The 21910-nt window shown below is 35.2% G+C and overlaps 1 protein-coding gene across 3 annotated transcripts in view; it reads left to right on the top strand.

Annotated features, from left to right (window-relative positions):
- Positions 1–26: 26 nt before the first annotated feature.
- LOC126698758 (TATA-binding protein-associated factor BTAF1) overlaps positions 27–21910 on the top strand; it is a 39262-nt gene continuing 17378 nt past the window's right edge. For 2 of the 3 annotated variants that reach the window (XM_050396180.1, XM_050396178.1), the window contains exons 1-11: positions 27–187; positions 1589–1773; positions 1923–2017; positions 4996–5210; positions 5362–5416; positions 10997–11078; positions 12546–12883; positions 17515–17623; positions 17816–18422; positions 18579–18711; positions 18839–18907. In XM_050396180.1, the coding sequence (XP_050252137.1) occupies positions 1725–1773; positions 1923–2017; positions 4996–5210; positions 5362–5416; positions 10997–11078; positions 12546–12883; positions 17515–17623; positions 17816–18422; positions 18579–18711; positions 18839–18907 (1752 nt within the window). In that variant the 5' untranslated portion in view covers positions 27–187; positions 1589–1724. The remainder of the gene's footprint in view (positions 188–1588; positions 1774–1922; positions 2018–4995; positions 5211–5361; positions 5417–10996; positions 11079–12545; positions 12884–17514; positions 17624–17815; positions 18423–18578; positions 18712–18838; positions 18908–21910) is intronic. The other variant, XM_050396179.1, reaches the window with a different exon arrangement.

Below are 21910 nucleotides of genomic sequence, written 5' to 3'. Positions count from 1 at the left end.
TTTTAAAATGACAATGATACCCAGAGAAAAAAAACCGACTCCTTTCTGCAAATTTATATTTCTCTCTTTCTCTCTCTGCTCTCTGCCCTCTCTCTCTCTCTCTCCTCTGCTCCGTTCTTCTTCTGGTAACTGCCTTCTCTGTGCCGCTACGTCGCCGTTTTTGTGGGCTCTATATCTCTTTTGAAAGGTAACTCTCACACCTTACCTCTCAATCTTTCTTCACTGCCTTTTTTTCTCTCTCTTATCTCTGAAATAACTCTGCCCAAAGTTCCATTTCGAAGTCCATATCCATGTCCATGATTTTTCCTTTTCTAGTGTCATACTTGTTGGATTTCACCAAAGGGCTTTGTTTCTGTGTTTATTCTTTTCATTCTTTTCTCTCTTTTGAATCAATCTTGTTTGTACCTTTTACTTCACACGATTATTACTAAATTTTTTTAGCCTTTTAGATTAGGGTTTGTCCTCAACCGATTTTTGGGGATTTTCTTCTTTTCATTCGATTTCGCTTTAGTTCCATGTTTTAACCACAATTCGGACTTTCAATTTCAAAATGCATCTACCTTGAATTTGCGATTTTTTTTCTTCTCTTTCTATGAATCTGGGATAATAATTTCAAAATTGAAATTTAAACCTGTTCAATGTAAGTATAGCAGTAATGTTATGTGACTCTGAACATTTTGAAAAAAAAAAAAAATGAAAGCCTGTCCATTCTTGTATGAAATGAACTGGACTGTTTTGCATTGCTCATGTGTCCTTTTTTTTTTTTTTTTTTTTTTTTTGGCGCTTAATAATTTTCTTGCGGTATTTTTTTCAGGTATAATTGTTAAATCTTATGGGGAATGTTAATTGGTGTTAATTTGTTAATACCTCAACTTAATGATTTCGACGATTTTGGTTAATGATTCATTATTAACCAATATGGTGCGGTGATGCAGAGGTTCCATGTATACTAAAATAAGTGTGTGACACAAAAATTTTAATAAATGGATGCTGTGAGTGATTGACCATGGTTCAAAAGTTAAAATGTATTTATACTTGCTATGAAAATATTGATTGGTTATTAGATAAGACTGCAAGACTGTTTGGACCGCTTTACTTTTATTTATTTGGCTTATAATATGGTTTGTTGACATGAGTCCCGGTGATCTCCCAACTTTGTCTTGTGATATTTTAGAAACAACACTTCTCCATGTCAATTATTGAAATTGCTGATTTTTCAAAACACAAGGGTGAGATTTCATTAATCAAGCCAACTGTCTCCATTAAATGTAAAGCAGTATGCTTTTATTTACTAATTTGATTAAACCCTAGTTCTAACTTTTTTGACTAACTAGGGCTGAAATAAAACCCAGTTGACCACTAGAAATAGAAATGACTTCTAAAATTAAACAAAACAAAATTAAATTAGAATTTTCTTTGTGCTTCTTGCATCAGCTATATTGCATCTTGATTGTCTGATTAGACATGTGAAAGTTGTCTATTCAAGTTTGGTTTTTTATTATTATTGTTATTTTTTACATGTGCAAATGTATATCTTTTTATATAAGTATATAATTGTTTACTGTTATATTGTTTTGATATATTATAGGCATTGTAAAGGATCATCAGTTCTGTATAACAATCAGTACTAGTACCACTAAGAGTACATGACTAATAATGGTGGTGCTGTAAATATTAGAGAACCTAGAGGCTAAGTTGATCTAAAACTATTGGAATGATTTAACATGGCCCAACAGTCATCTCGCCTTCATCGCCTGCTCACTCTCTTGGATGGTATCCTTCTTTGCTTTTTATTCTTCATTTTTTAGATTGATAGCACTTTTTTTACCTCCTACTTCCTTGTTATGCAATCTACATACTCTCGTTTTGGGTTAAAATCGGTGCCACGTGTAATGGAATTTTATTTTATGAAAATCTATAAGCTGGTTCTACGCAAGCAACAAGATTTACAGCTGCTCGTCAAATAGGGGATATTGCCAAATCGCATCCTCAAGACTTAACTTCTCTTCTGAAGAAGGTATCACTTATTGTTATGGTTCTTTTTTTCTTTGTCAAAAAATAATCATTTTATCTTACTATCAATATTGTCATGACTCATTTGTGTTTGTCTATATGGATGAATGGGAATGGTCACTTTCTATTTGTAGTTTTCACTTCAACTTTTGTTTGTCTATATGAATGATTTGGGTGTTTTAAGCCTCAAGAGTCCATTATTTTCTTTGCAATTTAATTGTTGCTAATTGGGAAGTTTCATTTTTCCCCCATGATCCATCCCAAAAGAAATGTGTAAATATCAATGGCTAGGAATTTTGTTATTGTATTTTATTCTCTCTCTCTCTCTCAGGTCAAATTGACCTTTATTTATTTTCACATAAGCATAAAGTTTGTTACTTATCTTGGTTAGTAGTACTTTTTTTTTGATAACTAACATAATATATTAATCAGAAAAATGTATAACGTAAGTACACAAGGAGTATACTTTGGGTGTGAAACCTAAACTTTTAGGTAAAGCTAGCATCCACTCAACTAAAGTTTTGAAAAACAACAATTTCAGATCTGGAACAGTCCTTTCACATCCCTCAAATTGGCAACCATTCCTTTCCCACCAAAGCCATCACATTAGACAATATGGAGCCACGCTCTAAATTTCTATATCATGATGTTGTCCAAAATGCCCTTGCCATCAAGCTAACAGCTTTAGGACACTTTTCAGTATAACCCATTGATCCTCAAACTGGCTGAAGACCATAGTGCATAAATCCCTAGCCAAAGTGCACTAAAGCAGTAAGTTATCCACAGTCTCTGCGCTTGTTTAACACATAAAATACCAATCATTATAAAATGTCTCCTTGTCAAACCATCAACTGTCTAGATTTTTCCCAAAGGTGCAGTCCAGGAAAAATGCAGCTCTCGAAGGCACTTTGGAGCCTGTTTGGTCATCAGTCTTTTGTTTTTTGTTTCAAATATGAGAAAAGTGTTTTCTAAAATTCTTGTTTGAAATCAGTTTTCAAAATACAATTTTACCACATATTTTGTTTGACCCCTATTTTGGAAAACAATTTTCAAAACTGAAAACACAAAACTTTGCTAGGAATACTGTTTGGTTACACATTTCTTTTTCTCAAAAAAGTAGATTCACTAACACCAGTCAACGGTATAGGGGTATACTGAACCCATCATCCTTCTCACCTGCATGAAGCATTCATCAGTTTTTCCAACATTTTTTTTTTCCCCATTTCTCTCAGCCTTTTTATATGCTATACATTTTATTTTGATTTGTCAAAAAAAAAAAAAAATTCTATTCATTTAGTTTTATGTATGTGATTTAAAGTTTTAATTTAATTTTAATTTTTAAATTATGTTAATATATATTACTGATACTTTATGAATAGAATTCTAAAATTTATGCAAAGAAAAGAGCAGTGATTGATTCTTCCAAATGAAAATTATGGTATTAAGATTGCCATGCATAACCTTAAAAAAATAAAAATAAAAATTGGCATGCATTAGTAAGCATGGCCAATCATTACGTCCCGTGCATTCAAAATACACGAATCATGTGCCTTCAAATTATAAAAGAAATGCTATTTTTCAAATATTGTGTCTATTTGGCATGAGCTTATAAGCCCTCAGCTTTTAAAGTTTTTTAAAACCTCATCTTTTTCTTTTTTTTTTTCTTTTTCAAAGTACAAATATATTTTAGCACACTTTCAGTAAAAATTAGATAAGCTGTTCCTAAACAGACACATTATCTTTTGTTGAAACAAATAAATGCCTTTCAAGATTGTATGCATTGGAAGAATCCTTTACCCTTTCCAATTAGACTGCAGAAGAAAAATACACTAAAAAATTTGATGAAAGTTGCCATTGCTAAAATCTTATATCATGCTCTACTTAATTAAAGCTTTTGATTGAGACAACACAGCCTTGTGGACCATAATTTTTTGGTGGTTTATAAGATTGCTACTGAACTCAGCTTTCACTATTCAGAAAACACCCTCATCTTTGTTTTCAGTTTTGCACAGTGAAAATTGATTTTCAGAAAACTGAAATTGCCTGCCAAAACTACATGGTTTGTGGGGCCCACGGTTTTCTGTACTTGGAAACAGAAAATTGTTTTCAAATACAGGAATCAAACAGGCTCTTGGTCTTTCAAATGCTTTTTCAAGAAAAAGTTATATTTGTCGTAGAAACCAAAGATTGATGTTAGGTTTTGACCTCAAAGCCCCATCTCTTAATTGGCTTCCAACGAAGCTTGTCGTCTCCATTTCTCCTCACTGGGATAGAATGAATCATGTCCATAAAAGACGACAAAGAGTCCAATTCCCAATCATGCATAGGTCTTGAAAAATTCAGTTCCCAGTGAAGAATGCCATGAATAAATGTCATAAGATCTCTTATTAAAAAAATCTTATAAGATCTGCTACTGCAACTTCCTTATTGCGGGTAGAGGAAAATAGTTCCAGGTATGCCTTCTTCAAGGGGAAGTCATCACGCCATAAATCATTCCAAAATTTTATCTTTGATCCATCTCCCACCTCAAACTGAAGGTACTGCAAAAAAGTATCCCACTTTTGCCTTATATATTTCTAGAGATTAATTCCATAAGATCAGCTAAATGGGTTGGTGGTATCAGTCATGGACCTGACTTTGTAATTCTTGATTCTATACATATGCTAGATCCTATTGGATATGAATTACTCCTTTTAAACTTTATTGTATATGTTTTTTATTTTTATTTTATTTTTCTCATTTGTTTAGTGAAGATTTTATTCTAGCATTTGCATGTGTATTAAGGTTGTGTCTCCTCTTCCATTTTTAATAAAGTTACTTATGAGTAAAAAAATTGAAGATTGGAATCTATTTTCTGACACTTCAAAACCATTGATCTGATTATATTTGAGTTCCTGTGATTATTATATATATATATATATATTAAAAATTAAAAATTATAGTCTTTCTTATTTATTCTAACCTACTGTCTTATAAATTTAGGTTTCTCAATATCTTCATAGTAAAAACTGGGATACAAGGGTTGCTGCAGCTCATGCTATTGGGGCTATTGCTCAGAATGTTAAGCACACATCGTTGTCTGAACTTTTTGCTTGTGTTGAAAATAAAATGTTGGAGGCGGAGATCTCTGCTGATGCTGAATATGTGCTGACATGGCCTTTTTTTAATTCTAAAATTATAGGCTCCTCATTTAAAAGGTGCTCTTGTTTGGTTTTTTTTTTTTACCTCTTCAATGTCAATGAATAGTGTTTTGAATATGTTCTTGAAATTATGTGACGCCCTTTGCAAGGATACTGTCTGCTGTGTTACCTAATATATTTTTTTAATTTTTTATTTAAACTACAACAGCTTTGATATCAACAAGGTGCTTGAGTTTGGTGCTTTATTGGCATCTGGGGGACAGGTATGCATCTCATCAGCAATATACAAATTTTTGGAAGGAGTTACTTTGCATCACCTTTTTGTTTTGCCGTTAAGGAACATTGGTAGCATTCGACAATTCGTTGTCCTGATCTTATGGTCTTCAAATGACTCCTTGCCTCCTTGGAATTAATACTATCATAGCAAATTGTGTCTTTTTTATTTCCATCTTCCTATGAGGGTGTCTATGAAGGAAGAAGACAAGAACATGAGTAGGTGTTGTTACCAAGGAAAAGTCCAAAGAGAGCCATTTTACTTCTTGGGAATTGGGACACTTAAATCAGTATGCAATTTGAGTTGGTCATTAGAAATTTTAGAACTTTTAATGGCATTTAGCCTTCTTTGCCTTAGTTGAAGTTTCTATATTTTGACATATCTTTACAAGTGGCTGGGGCTTTTTTTGTTGTTGTTGATAAGTGGCTGGTGATTTCTAGCAACTCTTTTTTTTTTTCTTTGTTGGTTTCTGTATGATTGAAATCTTGGTTCTTGTTTTTTTGGTATCTATGTTCTATATTATCCATGCATTGGGTAATGATGTTTCACATTGATAGGAGCATGTAAGTTTGGAATAGGATTGATAGCAGCCTCTAGCATTGTAATTTTCAGATTTGTTTTATTTGTGGGTGGGGTGGGGGGGTATTTTATGAATTCAATGTCTAGAGCGGCCTGGATTTATGGGATTCTATTAATTGGGATGTTTTGTTATATAATAAGGTTTTGGGCAGCTCGTTTGTATCTTATGGATTATTTGGGGTGAGCGAAAAAGTAGTACTTTTGATGGAGTTCAGCGTCCATTTCACGTGATCAAACAATTATAGATAAGATTTATTGAATAAAACTATTTTTAGTTATAAAAAATATATAAAAAAAGGTTCTAGGCTTGTTTCATTTATGGTTTTAATCAAAGTTGAATACAAATTAAGGACTAAGTAGGTTGATGGTTATTTATGTGGATTTTGGAACTGTGTCAGCCACGAGTATAGTACATAGGCAAATCCTTGTGGATTATGATTGATGCAATACTTGCAAGAAAGAGAGAAGACATAACCCTAAGCCACAAGAGTTCGAACCATGTATTGCATCATACATAGTCTAATACCATGTTGATTGTTCAAAAGCTTGAGATGAGAAGAAACGGTTCCAATAATTTACATGTAGCTTACATATACTCAAGATTGGATGCAACTATAAAGTTCGACTGTATTAATATTAGTATTCTTTTGGTTTGTTGCTTTATTATGGCTTTTAATTCATTCTAAAATTTGGTCTATATCTTTTACTGACATTTTAAATGTTTCTAGTTCTTGGAACTGATGTGTTAAAATGATTGAGGCTTTGTGTGCTTCCCATCTAATAGGGTCAAGTTGGGATCCCTGATGTTGGCTAGATTAAGTGGGGAGATCCATCTTTTCCATCTCTTGATTATCAGTTGGTAGCATTGATTGATTAATGATTTGTTAATGATGTCTCATCTTTTGAAGAAAGAAACTTCGAAGTTTGTGGGATTTATTTGTATCAGTTACTTTGCTTAAAGTGTGTTACCTTTCGTTTAGGAGTTATATCGAGTAAAGGCCATGCGAAATAGAAGGCTCCCACTTTTGTGTGGTCTAGGAGAGGTGGATGCTAGACATCCTTATCCCTTGTTTTTGAGAGGCTAATTCCCAGACTTCAGCCTAAAAAGCACTTGCCACTGCAACTAAGCTTCAACCTCTTTTGAAGTTGTATGTGGAAGATCTAGTTTACATGCCAGGTTGCATGATATCAAATTTTTACTATGAAATGTACTGGCTTTACCACTGGGTTATAATGTTATTGAAGAAATAAAGAGGAGATTTAACAGGTTGTAAGAAGTGTTAGTTAGCCAAAGGAGGTTTATTCACGTTGATTGGAAGTTCTTTATCCAGTTTACTTCCTTTTTCTTTTTTGCGTGCCTACTGATATTGCTAATCAATTTGTAAATTTAATGGGATTTTCTTTGGGAAAGAGTATAAATTCCATCTTGTTAATTCAAAGAAGATTTGTGAACCTATTTGATATGACAGATTGGGTATAAAAATCTTGGTAATTATGCACTATTGGGAAATGCTCATGGCATTAGGCAATGGAGAGAGATGCACATTGGAGGAGGGTGGTGGACAAAAAAGGGTAATTTATGGGGAAAATGGAGTTATGATGTAGTGAGCAATGCTTATGGTAAGCTTTTAGGAATTTTTTGTGGGGAAAGTTTTCCAAATTCATTAGACTTGAGGCAGTTGATTGTATATGTATCTAGTTTTGGCATGATGTATGGTGTGGGGATTACATATTGAAGCATTTGCAAAATTGTTTCCAATTTCACCATCTAAAGAAGCAAAATTGGTGGCGCAATTGTATTGGTCTCATGGTAATTTTCATTGGGATATTAGTTTTATTAGTGAAGTGCAAGATTGGGAGTTGGAAATCCTTGTTTTCTGTTTGAAATCTACTTTACTCTACCAAGATTGGGAGGACTGGTGAGGTGATCATTAAATATGTTGGGTTCCATCTAAATGCCATGTTTAAGGTAAAAACATTCTACAAGGTTTTAAGCTCTAGGGATGGTTCCTCTTTCCCTTAGACGATCATTTGGAGGGTTAGTGTTCAAGCAAGAGCATCTGTTTTTACTGGATGTGGCATTAGGTAATATTTTGATGATGGCCAATTTGAGGAAACATTGTGTGATTTTTAGGATTCATTGGCTTATGCCTAGCTAGGCGGTTTATTTATTGGTTGTTGGAAAGGAATCTTCAGTCATCACTCTCATACCTAAAAAACATGAAGCAATTGAAGTTAAGGATTTTCGCCCCATTAGTCTTGTTGGGGGGGTTTATAAAATCATTGCTAAGGTCTTAGCCAACAGACTTCGCACAATTATGGAAGATATAATTTCAGCTTCACAGAATGCTTTTGTGAGGAACCGGCAGATTCTTATCCTTGTACTTATTGCTAATGAATGCCTTGATAGTAGATTGAAAACTGGGTTGCGAGGGCTACTTTGTAAATTAGATGTTGAGAAGGCCTTTGATCATGTAAACTAGGGATTTCTTATGTAGTTACTAGAAAAGGGTGGGATCTCTGCTAAATGGTGGCAGTGGATATTCTTTTGTATATCTACAGTTTGTTTCTCTATTCTGATAAATGACTCTCCTTGTGGGTTTTTTGAGAGTTCCAGGGGTTGAGACAAGGTGACCCATTGCACCCTTTGCTGTTTGTACTGGTTATGGAAGCCCCTGGGAGAATGCTGGATAAAGCTGTCCATGATGGTCACATGTTAAGATTTGGTGTGGGTCGTGAAGAGGGAAGATCATTGGTGGTGTCTTATTTTCTCTTTGCAGATGATACTTTGATTTTTTGTGGTGCTGATCTAGATCAGGTTCTGTTTCTCCGTATGATCCTCATTTGGTTTGAGGCGGTCTCTGGTCTAAAGATAAATTTGAGTAAGTTAGAGTTGGTTCCTGTTGGTATGGTGGATAATTTGGAATTATTGTTGATTGTCCTTGGCTGTAAGCAAGGTACTCTTCCAATGAAGTATTTGGGTTTTCCTTTGGGAGCTAAATTCAAGGATAAGGCAATATGGAACCCAATTCTGGAGAAGATAGATCGGAGATTAGTAGGATGGAAACGTTTGTACTTATCCAAGGGAGGGAGAGTCACTTTAATTAAAAGCACTCTATCTAATTTACCCATTTATTTTTTATCTCTATTTCCTATTCCTGTAGCTGTAGCTAACCGAATTGAGAAACTTCAGAGAAATTTCTTATGGGGTGGCATTGGAGATGAACCAAAATTCCATTTAGTTAAATGGGCTACTGTTTGCAGTCCCATTGCTTTGGGTGGCTTGGGGATAAGGAAGTTAAGACTTTTTAATGAAGCTTTGCTTTGGAAGTGGCTATGGAGAATTGGGATGGGGAGGGCTGCCCTTTGGAGGTAAGTGATAGATGTGAAATATGGCAGTGAATGGGGTGGCTGGTGTACTGGGCCTGTTAATGGTCCATATGGTGTTGGCTTGTGGAAATATATTAGTCGGGGATGGCCTTCTTTTTCTCGCCACATTCTATATGATATTGGGAATAGGTCTAGGGTGAAATTTTGGCAAGACCATTGGTGTGGTGAGACTTCTCTTGTAGTCAGCTATCCTGAATTGTTTAGAGTTTGTCGAGACAAGGAGGTTAGTGTGGCTGAGCTTATGAAGCTTGATAATGAAGTCCTTTTTTGGGATGTAAGTTTCTTTAGGGGTGTGCATGCTCGGGAATTAGAGGCATTGGCTGGTTTCATGGATACCATTTATGGTGTTTCGGTGAAAGGGTTTGATGAGGATAAGATATGCTGGAAACTTGATAGAGAGAAGGGCTTCCTGGTTAAAGACTATTATAGTCTCTTAGTGGGCTCTAATGACTATTGCTTTCCTTGGAAAAGTATTTGGAAACAAAAGATTCCTTCTCGAGTATCTTTCTTTGTTTGGACTGCTGCTTTGGGTAAGTGCTTAATGATTGACAATTTACAAAAAAGGAAGGTTTGGATATTGGATTGGTGCTACATGTGCAAGTGTAATGGTGAACCGGTTGATCATCTTTTTCTTAATTGTCTAGTTGCAATGGAGATGTGGGCTATGGTGTTCGGATTGTTTGGAGTGAGCTGGGTTATGCCACAATCTGTAGTGGGGCTTTTAGCATGTTGGCAAGGCAGATTTGGTTGTCATCGAAATGGGTATTTATGGTTGATTGTTCCCCATTGTTTATTGTGGTGTCTTTGGAGAGAGAGAAATAGTAGGTGCTTTGAAGATAAGGAGAGATCAACATCAGACTTGAAGCTATTTTTCTTTAGAACTTTAATGGATTGGTTAGCTGCATTGTGGAACCAATCATTTTTATCTTTTCTTGATTTCCTAGATTCTTGTAATTTTTGTTCTTGATTGTTTGACCCCTTGTACACTCCCTGTGTACTAGGGTGCTCCCCTTTTTGATATCAATAAACTCATTACTCATCAAAAAAAAATATTGACATTTGGTATCACAATTTCTTTGTGCCTATGTGTATTTGGAGAGAGAAATGGTCATAGTTTTAAAGGGTGTGATAGATTGGTCTTGGAGTTGAAGTTGCTGCAACTGCATTTCCACTATGACTAGGTGGTTACCGCTGGTTATTCTTTTTTCAAACTATTATGAGTTTATTGATCTTTCTAATTTTATGTGATATGTTTTTTCGTAGCTCTTGTATAAATCCCATGTACTAAGCTTGTGCCCTCTTTGCACTTTTTTAATAAAATATTAAATTTCTTACGAAAAAGATGAGTTGATTATTAGAGGATTATCCTTTTCTTGGTTGTCAAAGGGGAGGTTGCTACTTCTAAACATTTCTTGTATTGCTGTTGTTTTTCGTAATCTTAGTGATTGAATCCCTATTTAATTGACATTGATATTTTGCTTAATTTGTTCAAATTTTTTCATTTTACCAGCATAAGTGGTTCAATTTTATTTGACTTTTATTTTTTTGGGGGGTAATGTATGGATCTTTGATAGACATTCTAATCTTATTTTCAATTCAGGAGTATGATATTGTGAGTGACAGTATGAAGAACCCGAGAGAGCGTTTGGCTCGCCAGAAACAAAATCTTCGTCGCCGTTTAGGTTAGTAATGACACATATTTTTGTCTTTAAATATGCTGTAGCAATATATGTGCATGTATAGTTCAAATGACACCTTTCCTTATAAGCTCTAGGTGGAGGTGAGGTTGTGGGTTTAAGACCCATTGTTGTGTTTGTGACTAACCAATTTTTTTAGAAAAAGATTTTGTGTGTGTGTGAGTGTGTTTTTTTTTTTTGGTTTCGAGCTGCTTTAGCTGTTCTCTGTTGAGTAGGTCTTGTTTTGTAGGTATTGTTGATGAGGTATGACGTAGATTTTTCTCATAGAAAATTTCCCTTGAAAATAGTTCTTAGTAGTTGTGGATTTTTTATTAATTTATTTGAAGTGGTCTTTTGTCCTTGCTGGGGTGATTAATTGAAAGATAGAACACTTAAGCTCTAGAATGGAAGTGCTCCTGGTTAAGCTTTAAGTGATTGAATATTGTTTCAAGGTTGTCAAAGTTGATGCTTTTTTTTTTTTTTTTTTGGAAGTTACGTACTTGGCGAGTTATGAATCCATTCTTTTATTTTATTTTGTTAGAAGTAATTAATTTCGTTAAAAGAGTTCAAAAGGGGTGCAACTCAAGTACATGGGATGTATACAAGAGAAAAAAAGAAGAAAACTTTGTGGTGGCAGCCATCTACTCATAGAATGATCATTGAAACAACTACTCCAGCTCCAAAAGTCTCTCTCACACCCTTCAAAGCTTCGAGTGTTTCTTTCGCTCCAAGTATACCACATAAGACAGGAATTACTTTCCAAATCTGTCTTTCTGACAGGCAAATAAATCAACCACATATCTAGGCATGATCTGTTGAACTCCAAATAGGCAAAGTAGCCCACTACTCTCTAGCAACATCACACTGAAGAAGCAGATGTACAGCATTTTCACCACTCTTTCACATAATGCCATTCAACCACAACAATTTTATGTTTCCTAAAATTCTTTACCTTTTGATTTTTCTCTACTGCTGTTGACTACACAATAATATGCTACCCTTGTTGGAAGCATAGGCTTCCAAATGCTCTTCCATGGGAAAAAAAAATTCATTCAAAGTTAAAGCTTTGTAGAAATTGTTACTGTTTGGGCAAGTGCTTATTGGCCTATTTTGTTTTATTACTCTTTTATATTTCAGATATTTCTTTGAGCTTTATTCCTATTTTAGCCTGCTAAAAGGAGTTGTAGTGGGTGAACGTCGCCGGGAGTGGGGTTTTATATTGTTCAACCAATTAGTTACAAATATATTCTTTTTGTTCTGCTGTTCTTGTTTTCTAATTAGCAGGCATCTTACCCTTTACAATCTCCTTATATTTTTCCTCAGAAACAACATTTTTTTTTTACACACATCATATTTTTTTTTTTTTTGTTTGGTTGTTTTAGAACCTATATTTAGTGATTTGTATTATTCATATTCTAAGTTGGACTTTTATTTCCGTGGCCTTGCACAATATTTCATTATTCCCTTGTGTAGGTTTGGATGTTTGTGAGCAGTTCATGGATGTCAGTGATATGATAAGAGATGAGGACCTTATTGTGCAGAAAGTTAACTCACTTGGCAATGTGATAGACCAAAGAGTTTACATGTCGTCATCTGTACATAATATCCAGCAACTAGTAGCAAATATGGTTCCTAGTGTTATATCTAAGAGGCCAAGTGCAAGGGAATTGAATCTCCTAAAACGAAAAGCAAAAATAAATTCGAAAGACCAACCAAAGTGTTGGTCTGAGGATGGAGATACTGAGGCATCGTTTGCTCAAAATTTGACAACACCAAAGGGCCAATGTCCTGATTCATCAAGTTGTGATAAGGTATTTGACTGTTTATTTATCAATGGTTTCTGGTAGACTTATAGTACCTGTTTCTTTTTTGTGTTAAATCTCTTAGTATTTATTTTATAACATCCTACACACTAAAGTCTTTCACAGTTATTGAATTTCTTTTCTCTTGCTGATGCATGTTGTCACTTTTGTTTGTTATCATTTGTCTCAAATTTGTTTTTTAAAATTAATTTTTAGTTTTAGAGTGAGAGCACCACCACGGATTTGGCACTTTTTGTCCTTCCAATTTTTATTTTGCATTTGGTTTTCAAGCCTCATGTGATCCATGAGGTTTTGAGTTCAAGCCTCCTAGCCAACACATTGGGGCTACTCCCAAGGGATTCTTCCCTATAAGTACCTTGTGTGTGTGGAATGAGGAAACTACACACACTTGGGGGGGATTTGTTAGGTATTCTAAACTATGAAAATTTGGGTTAAGAGAGAAATAAGAGGAAGAGGAAAATTGAGGGGGAGAGAGAGACTACATCAAATCTCTTGTTCTAAAGTCTAGTTGGCCCCCATAAAATGGAAGCCCACCAGAAAGGGAGTTCAGAGTTAAGGTGATGACTAATGAGAATGACAGAAAACATTGGATAAAAAAGGCAGATGGCTTCAAAAGAATTGGTAAAAAATCACAATTATTAGGAGATTCTGGTGACTTCAATGGTGTCTTAGCATATGGATTATGACCCTGCCGGCGTTGACATCAGCACTGATGTCAGCATATGGATGCTGACATCAACATATGGATGCTGATGTCAGCACACCTCTATCAATGGATATAGCCTCCAACATGTGTTCTAGTGGGTTCTAGGGTTGGGTTGGGACGTTCTAATACCAAGTTGAGTTGTAAACTACGAAAATAAGGGTTATGAGAGAAGTAGAAGGAAGAGAAAAATTACCCTTATTAGCTTGCTAATATAAAAAATAAATAGAACTCTTAATACACATGCGTGCACACACTAGGTGAGTAGTGCCATAGGGCAATATTTTGCAGTTTATACAACTTAAAAGACCAAGCTAGTATGTCCACACCCAGTAACTAGTGGCGACAAAGGCATATGCATCTTCCCAGAGAATAAGACCAAGTCTCATATGGGGCAGTGCATATGATGATGGCTTGCTGATTCTTCATTAGCCTTTAGGTAACAAATTGATTTGGTGTCCACTGTACCATGCCCTCTAGATATTAGGTTTTGGTCAAGCCTTATCAAACAGTGCATGTAATCCAAAGAATTTTACTCTCATTTGCACCTGAGACATCCAAAAACATTCTAGAAAGATTCTTGATGTTGACCTGCAAGAATCCAATATGTTGCAATTGTATCGTGAGGGCATCCATGTGACCTCAAGCATTTGATTTTAAATAACTTGTAATGACACCCAATATAGAAGTCTACTCTTTCTTCTTACCCAGATGGGTTATTTTTGTCAATTAATATGGATGATTGATCCCTATTACTAGAAATTGTCTTTTCCTTTTCTCTATTTGTGATTCAGTTGGTGATTTATTTATTGCTTATCGTGAGTTTCTTTGTTCGAAGGGTATCTTTGGACAGCATGGTAATTGCCCAGTTTGGGAGGCTACTTCTCTACGCACAATGTAGTGGTGTTGAGCTGTTCAGGCTTAAGCTTAAGTCTTTATTTTTTGAGATTATTGTGTGAGTAGATTCTTGAATTTGGCTACTTCTCCATGCACAATGTAGTGGTGTTGAGCTGTTCAGGCTTAAGCTTAAGTCTTTATTTTTGAGATCCTAGTGTGAGTAGATTCTTGCATTTGGCTGCATGAATTTTTCATTTCTTTCTAGATTACATAGACCAGCGTATTGTGTAGGTATTCTGTAGGTAAGCCTTTTTTATACATCATGTATACTTTTTGTCTTTCCTTTTTTTTTTTTTTTTTTTAATCAATTTCGTTGTTGCTCCCCCTTTCAAAGTGCCAAAAAACGAAAAAAAAAAAAAAGAAAAAGAAAAAGAAATTGAAGTTATGAGACGGTGCTTGCTTGTGTTAGCCCATATGGACAAGAGGTGTCATGCAGAAAGGTTTTCTGAAAACTACCGATCAAAGAAAAAAAATGAATTTCAGAAAACCACACAAGACTTTCTCGGTCCATTATGAGGAAGAGTTTCACGCAGAAAGATCTTCTGGAAACTATTATTTTTTTAGGTGTAAATAAAACTTTATTCAAAAAACATTAAAGTACAGATAACACTGCAGGCTGGCAGTGTACTAGGGGAAACAAAAAGCTAATCAAAACTACATAAATCTAAGAAATCCAAAAGGAAAGGAATAGAGAGACCACTCATAGCAGTTATCCATTCAACGCAAGGACAGCAAAAAGAACCTTTTCAACTCAAGGATGGAATGTTCGTCTCCTTTAAGAGTTCGATGGTTCTGTTTTCTCCAAATAGTGCACGTGATACCCAGCAGAATAGCCCCCCTCCTAAATAAATAAATAAATAAATAATTCTGTTTGATGCCAACCAACACCCTTATTCCAACTATCTAGCAATTCCACCACTTGTTTAGGCATAAGCCAAAAGACACCATACGTACAAAACACAAGTGTCCATAGACTATAAGCATAAGAACAATGATGAAGGAGGTGATCCACCGATTCCAACTATTCTTACATGGGCAGCAACCGTTAACAACAGAAATATTCCTCTTTGGCAAGTTATCCAGTGTGAGGATCTTTCGCTAGCGACTGTCCAGGTGAAAAAAGTCACCTTCCTAATACTTTTCCAAGGGAAAGCACAACTTCCTCTGGCTGTTAAAACTTTATAATATAACTTATCTTTGAAAGAACCATTCCTGGCAGGCAACCACACCATTCTGTCTTCCCCATTCTGGCCAATATTAGTGGAGTATAGAAGAGAATAGAAAGATTGTAAGCTCTCCAATTCCCAATCTTGAATCAATCTTGTAAAATGCACATCGCAATGGAGATCCTCATTTTGTCTACAAAAATGTTCCTCCACGAAAGAGTCCTTTACATGATAATTCTGAAAACTATATAAAATGAAGCTGGGGCAGTGTTGTTTAACACAATGATTCAGTATAACATTATTGGTGAAAAATAGAATTAGCTTCTCTTTTCTATCCTCTTACTTTTTACCCAATCAAACACACTCTTTAAAAAGGAATGGAAAAATCATAGCTGAATTTTGTTTTACAATTGGCTTTCACAAACAACATTGTTTCATATTTGCTGGCTTTGAGAGAATAAAAATTTTTCTCAACTTGAGTTATTTATTGGGCTTCTACTGTTTTGAATGTGTTGCTTGAGTGTACCTCTTTGTAATTCTCTATAATATTTTCTCTCATTGACTTTGGACTAAGGGAAATGAAGTCAAATGATGTATGGAAACTCTGGTCAGCTTTTAATTTGAGGAATTAGGGTTAGGGTTTTGTGGGGAAAAAGGCTGCAAAATAGCAAGGAATATAGGGTTTCTAATTTTGAAAAAGAATGGTAGGTTTTGAGGATGAAACCAATGTGAAAGCCTGAGGGCTGGGTTGTTGTTACAGGGATGTGAACAGTAACCTGTGAACGGTAATTGGGCTGTTTTTTTGGTTATTTGGAACTATTTAATGGATTAGTGGTTAGGTTTTTAAGTTTTTGATTTTAGGATTTTGAATGTGATAAATCAATGTGTGTTTGCTAGGTTTAAATTTGATGGAAATGCAAGGTCAAAAAAGTGAACTTCTAGACATTACATCTAGGATTTCCTTGGCATCACAAATTGGAAAAGGTTGTATCACACAAACCTTGAACAAAGCTTCATAACTTCTGAAAATTTATGAAACTTCCTCTTCAATAGAAAGTTTACATTCATAAAAATAGATGATTAATACCTAATTCTAGTGCAACTTGGACTTCTTGACTCCTAATTAGAGTTGGACTCCATGGGCTTTCACTAGTGAGCCCAAACTAAATAATTAAACTCAAATAAAACCAAAATAAGAGCCAATGGACTGTTGGAACAGCACATCCTTAGGAACCAGAAAATTACATTTAACACTAAAAATCAATATAAGGGTCTGTTTGGATATCGCTTATTTCTGAAAACTGAAAACACTGTAGTAAAATAATTTTTAAATGTGTGAATAGTGATGTGGGACCCAGGACTAAAGTTGTTTTTTTGAAAAAAAAGTACTTGTGGGTCTCGTGAACAGTGCACGGGACCCACCAAAAACCGCTGGATGCTGGACGCGCAAAACGCTATCCAAACGTGCACTAAGTATAAGAAATATGACTGGAACTGTGTAATGCCCAAAAACTTAATAAAATGTCTAATATTACTCAGAAAACCAATACCATGTAGCCATGCATTCTCCTGATGGTCTAAGGATAAAATGGCTTGCTTAGCAGTCAATATTAAAATCCTTTTGAAGATCTGCAGTTTTGATTTCTGTGCATTGTGGATTTCTTCAGCTAAATGCAGCCATGCATTCTCCTGTTATTTTGTTGTTTATAGCTTCAACATCTGTTGATGAGTAATTGTATTATATTATTCATTCTCTGTTTTGGTTGCCAAAGCATTGTTTTTTGATTACCATCCTATGTTTTAGCTTTTGCATATTACAAGTTACAATATTTTGCTTTTGGCTTCTTATGCAGCCATTTATGGATGTTAATAATGACGAAGACAGCTTGGAGCATGATGGAGATGGGCGGTGGCCCTTCCGTAGTTTTTTTGAGCAACTCATCCTTGATATTTTTGATCCAGGTAAGCAATTTTTCCCCCCTTCTATCGTTTTGTTTTTGGTTGGGGTTGGGGAGGGGGGGGGGGGGGGGGGGGGGGGGGGAGGAGGTGTTGTGGGTTCACAAGATAGATCTTTCATCAGGGTCATTATGCTTCTTATTCTCATTATTTCTTTAAATTTCAAATGTTGGTTTCTCTGACTATATATGTTGACAGTTTGGGAGATTCGCCATGGTAGTGTCATGGCCTTGAGGGAAATTTTAACTCATCAAGGTGCATCTGCTGGGGTGTTTATGCCTGACTTGAGCTGGGATAGTGCACTTTTTGTTGAACTAGAAGATAAAGGTATATCAAATACAATGAAGAGAGAGAGAGAGATTGATTTGAATATGCAAGTTTCATCAGATGGGCTTCAGCCGGATCTGAAGAAGCCTAAGTTTGAAGATGTGTCATCCTCAACAATGGCCAATATTGTCTCTTCCAGTGAGGTTGGCAATTTTGATGTCTGCATGAAGGTTGATCATGAGTGGAATTTGCCTTCTGGGCTAGATAATGGCCAGTTGAATGTTACTCCTGTTAAGGTGGAGCCAGAATCTTTTCTTGATGGTGCCTGCTATTCGTGTGAAGATGCTGCTGATACCGCTGAGATGAAGGGTTATGCTGAGGATAAGGTTTCCATTGGAAAAGCAGATCTGCTGAAAAATATTCCTGAAAATTGTGAGCTGATGAACTTCGTTAAACTAGCTAGGCATTCTTGGCTAAAAAACTGTGAATTTCTTCAAGAATGTGCAATTCGTCTATTGTGTGTGTTGTCTCTTGACCGGTACGGTTTGATATATGTATATTTATATATGCACTGTACACTTGAGTGATTTGGATTCCTCTTAATTTATTAGGTACAGTAGACTATGTATTTCAGATCTGTGTTTGTGTATTCATATATCAGTAAATTTTATTATTTTATTTTATTTTATTGCAGATTTGGTGATTATGTATCGGATCAGGTTGTTGCTCCTGTACGGGAGACCTGCGCTCAAGCATTAGGTGCCGTGTTTAAGTACATGCATCCCACATTAGTTCATGAAAGCTTAAATATATTGCTGAAAATGCAGGTAACTGTGATCTAAGGGTATGCTTTTGGTGTTAAATAATATTGATTATTGTGTGGTTCTAACATTCTTACCCTTTCCCTTCTTGTGATTTGCAATGTTTATGCTTACATTATAAATATTTGTTCAGTGTAGACCAGAGTGGGAAATTCGTCATGGGAGTCTTTTGGGTATCAAGTATTTGGTTGCTGTGCGGCAGGTAAATCTTTGAAGCACTATTTATTGTGATAATTCTAGTTCTTCTAGAAGTTAAGACTCATCTCATGCATCGATTCACTATGCATTATGGTTCTTGTGGTTGTTTAGTGTACATCAATTCCTTGAAATTATGGAAATTGGTCTACCTAAAGGAAATTTAAATGTGTGAAATGTTTCTTTTGCATTAAGTGTCTGGCATATCTTTAATATGAATAGAATGTTGAGATTTTGGATACCTTTTTTTGAAAGAGGACTTTTTACACTTGATTATTTTAAGAGGAACACTAAAAGGAGGCCAAGATGTCCATAATTTGATTACGTGCCAAACATGGTTGATTTTAGTTGTTTTGTGTAAATTGAAGTATTTTCTTATGCTAAGTCTTTTAATTTTTATGTAGTAGATAATGTGACATCTGCACAACAGATTTAGAAGCATTATTTTACATTTGAATTAGTGATTGTGATCTCACCTAAGCTAGCACAGCAACTTGACTTTTTTTAGGAGTTTTCTGAAGTTGTATCAACAACTTTTTCTAGAGAATTGAATGAACTTTCAACCAATATATGTGACTTTTCCTCTCCCATTTTCTTAGGGATTGAGCTTGAGTGTTCTTGCTAGTTTTATAACTTGAACTAGCTCTCTGATATCCCTTCATAAGCTCTCTTTTTCTTTTACTCATATTTTGAATTGCATCAGTTGGTATCTATTAAATTACCGATTGTCTTAAAAGCTTAAGTTGTTTGGATATGGTAAATTTAATCATTTAATCACATACTTTTAACATTTCCCCTCATGTATGGGCTCAAATTCCCTTTTAATAGGTGAGGTCCAACATGTGAGATTTTAAATGGGAGGAAGGGTGGAACTCAGTACCTCCTTGCTCTGATACTATGTTAAATTATCGATTGTTCCAAAAACTTGAGCTATTGGGATTGGTATATTTAATCATTTAACGATATACTTCTAACAATATCAAATGCAAGTTTTGATCCAAAGGAAATGGGTGGGGATTTGGGTTATTTTCTCTAAGGATTTGCAAGATGCTGCCAAGGAGAAAGAATCAGCCTCTTGGACCAGCTCCTCCACCAAATTGGAACATTGCATTTGATCAAGAAGTAGTAGTTGGTATGATTGATGATTTTAAAATGCAGGTTGAAGCTTTAGCACAACGTGTCATGCAAAGAGATTATTGTTCTCAAGATGGCAATGAATCTGAGGGGATTGCTATGAGCATGAAGAGGAATCTGAATATCCTTTCCATGTGGGAACTCCCAAGGAGATCAGCACCTAGTCCCTTTGATGATAGGTGTTGGGATGGTGGAGTTTCCTAGGTTAAGGGGTGATTTGTATAGTGAATTATTTATTGATTGGTTGTCTAATTTTTAGAGAGTGTTTGATCTAGAGAGATATTTATCATATCTCCACCCCCCACTTCACCAAAAAAATAGAGGGGTGTTTGATTTGTATGATTTACCAGAAAATAAGAAACTGACAAGGGAGAGCCTCAGCTTGGAGGGATCAGCTTATTATGATGCGTTAAAGACAAGGCAAACCTAAGATATCTTATTGGGAGAAGATTCTTAAGAAGCTTATGGAGACATTTTTACCATATAATTACATGCAGTAAATGTATCAAAGATTGCAAAATTGTCAGAAAAGAGGCAGATCTGTTTGTGATTACACTGAACAATTTTATTTGCTTCTTAGAAATAAGTTAAATGAAAGTGACAAGCAAAAAGTGGCACAATATATTGGTTGCTTGTGGACCAGCTTGCATGACTTGTTAAACCAGCAATTTGTTTGTAATGTTTCACAAGCATACCAATGTCTTATGGCTGTTGAAATTCAGCGAGGGAGGGGCCCGAATAGGGCATTCTTTAACCAGTCTAGTTCGAGCCATATGGTGGCTTCTAGAGGGCAATCACAAGGATCTAATGCAAGCAGCCATTCCACATCAATTGGACCTCAAAAGAATAACACCAATACTTCTCATCCATGACAACATTATGGGTCATCTAATTCTAAACCAAATGCCAGCAGTGTAACCATTTATTCTTATAAGTGTGGAGAAATAGGATAAAAGTCTTGTGATTGTCGAATATCATGAAAGGTTCTTTATAACACAGTGATACGTGATACAAGGATAATAATGATTGGTTTAATCCTCGAATACATGTATTAGATCAATAAAATTATATGGAATTGGTTTCATATTGACCCAACAAATGAATCTTGAATGGACAAATTTCCAAAGTAGCCACAAATGTGTCTTCACTCTTCCATGGCCCTGTTCTGAAGATCTAGAAGATCGGAAATGAACAAGTGACTACACTTGTTACTAGACTTTGGGCGGAATGATTCCATTCTAGTTTTGTCCATAAACAAAACACATTGGTTTCTATAAATCCTTTTTTTTTTTTTTTTTTAAGATTTCCTTCTTAGGAAGTCCCTTTTTTTAGTTTTTATTTATTATTATTTTTAATATGATAGTAAAGTTGCATAATAGGTCCCTGTGGAAGTAGGTAAGCATCTTAATTGAGAGTTGTGAGTAGCTGATCTATCACCAACAGTGTCTTTGTTGTCTGATCTGGGCATGGGAAATCTGATGAACTAATTGATCTCAAATTGAAGGCCAATGCTTTACAACATCCGAATACTTTTTGTAATCCATGTAAGCATTAATTTTACTTCCAAATGGAAACCTTCCCAAACTTGGTTTGAAATTGTTTGAATATTGGTTAAATGATTAAATCACCATTTCCTCTTAGCTTAAGCTTTTTGGAGAATTGGTAATTTATTATAGTATCAAGGCATGTGATTTTGAGTTTGAACCTTGTCATCCTTTTATGTGAATTTTAAAAGAGTTAAAATTCAATGTGTTGGGCTCTACTTACTAAGGGGGAGTGTTAGAATATTGGTTAAATGGTTAAATTCACTATTTCCTAGTAACTTAAGCCTTTGGAAGAACTGAAAATTTATCATAGGCATATTCACAAGTTCTTC

This window comes from Quercus robur, chromosome 9, assembly GCF_932294415.1.
Source record: "Quercus robur chromosome 9, dhQueRobu3.1, whole genome shotgun sequence".
Taxonomy (NCBI): Eukaryota; Viridiplantae; Streptophyta; class Magnoliopsida; order Fagales; family Fagaceae; genus Quercus; species Quercus robur.
This window is presented reverse-complemented; position numbering and strand designations above follow the sequence as displayed.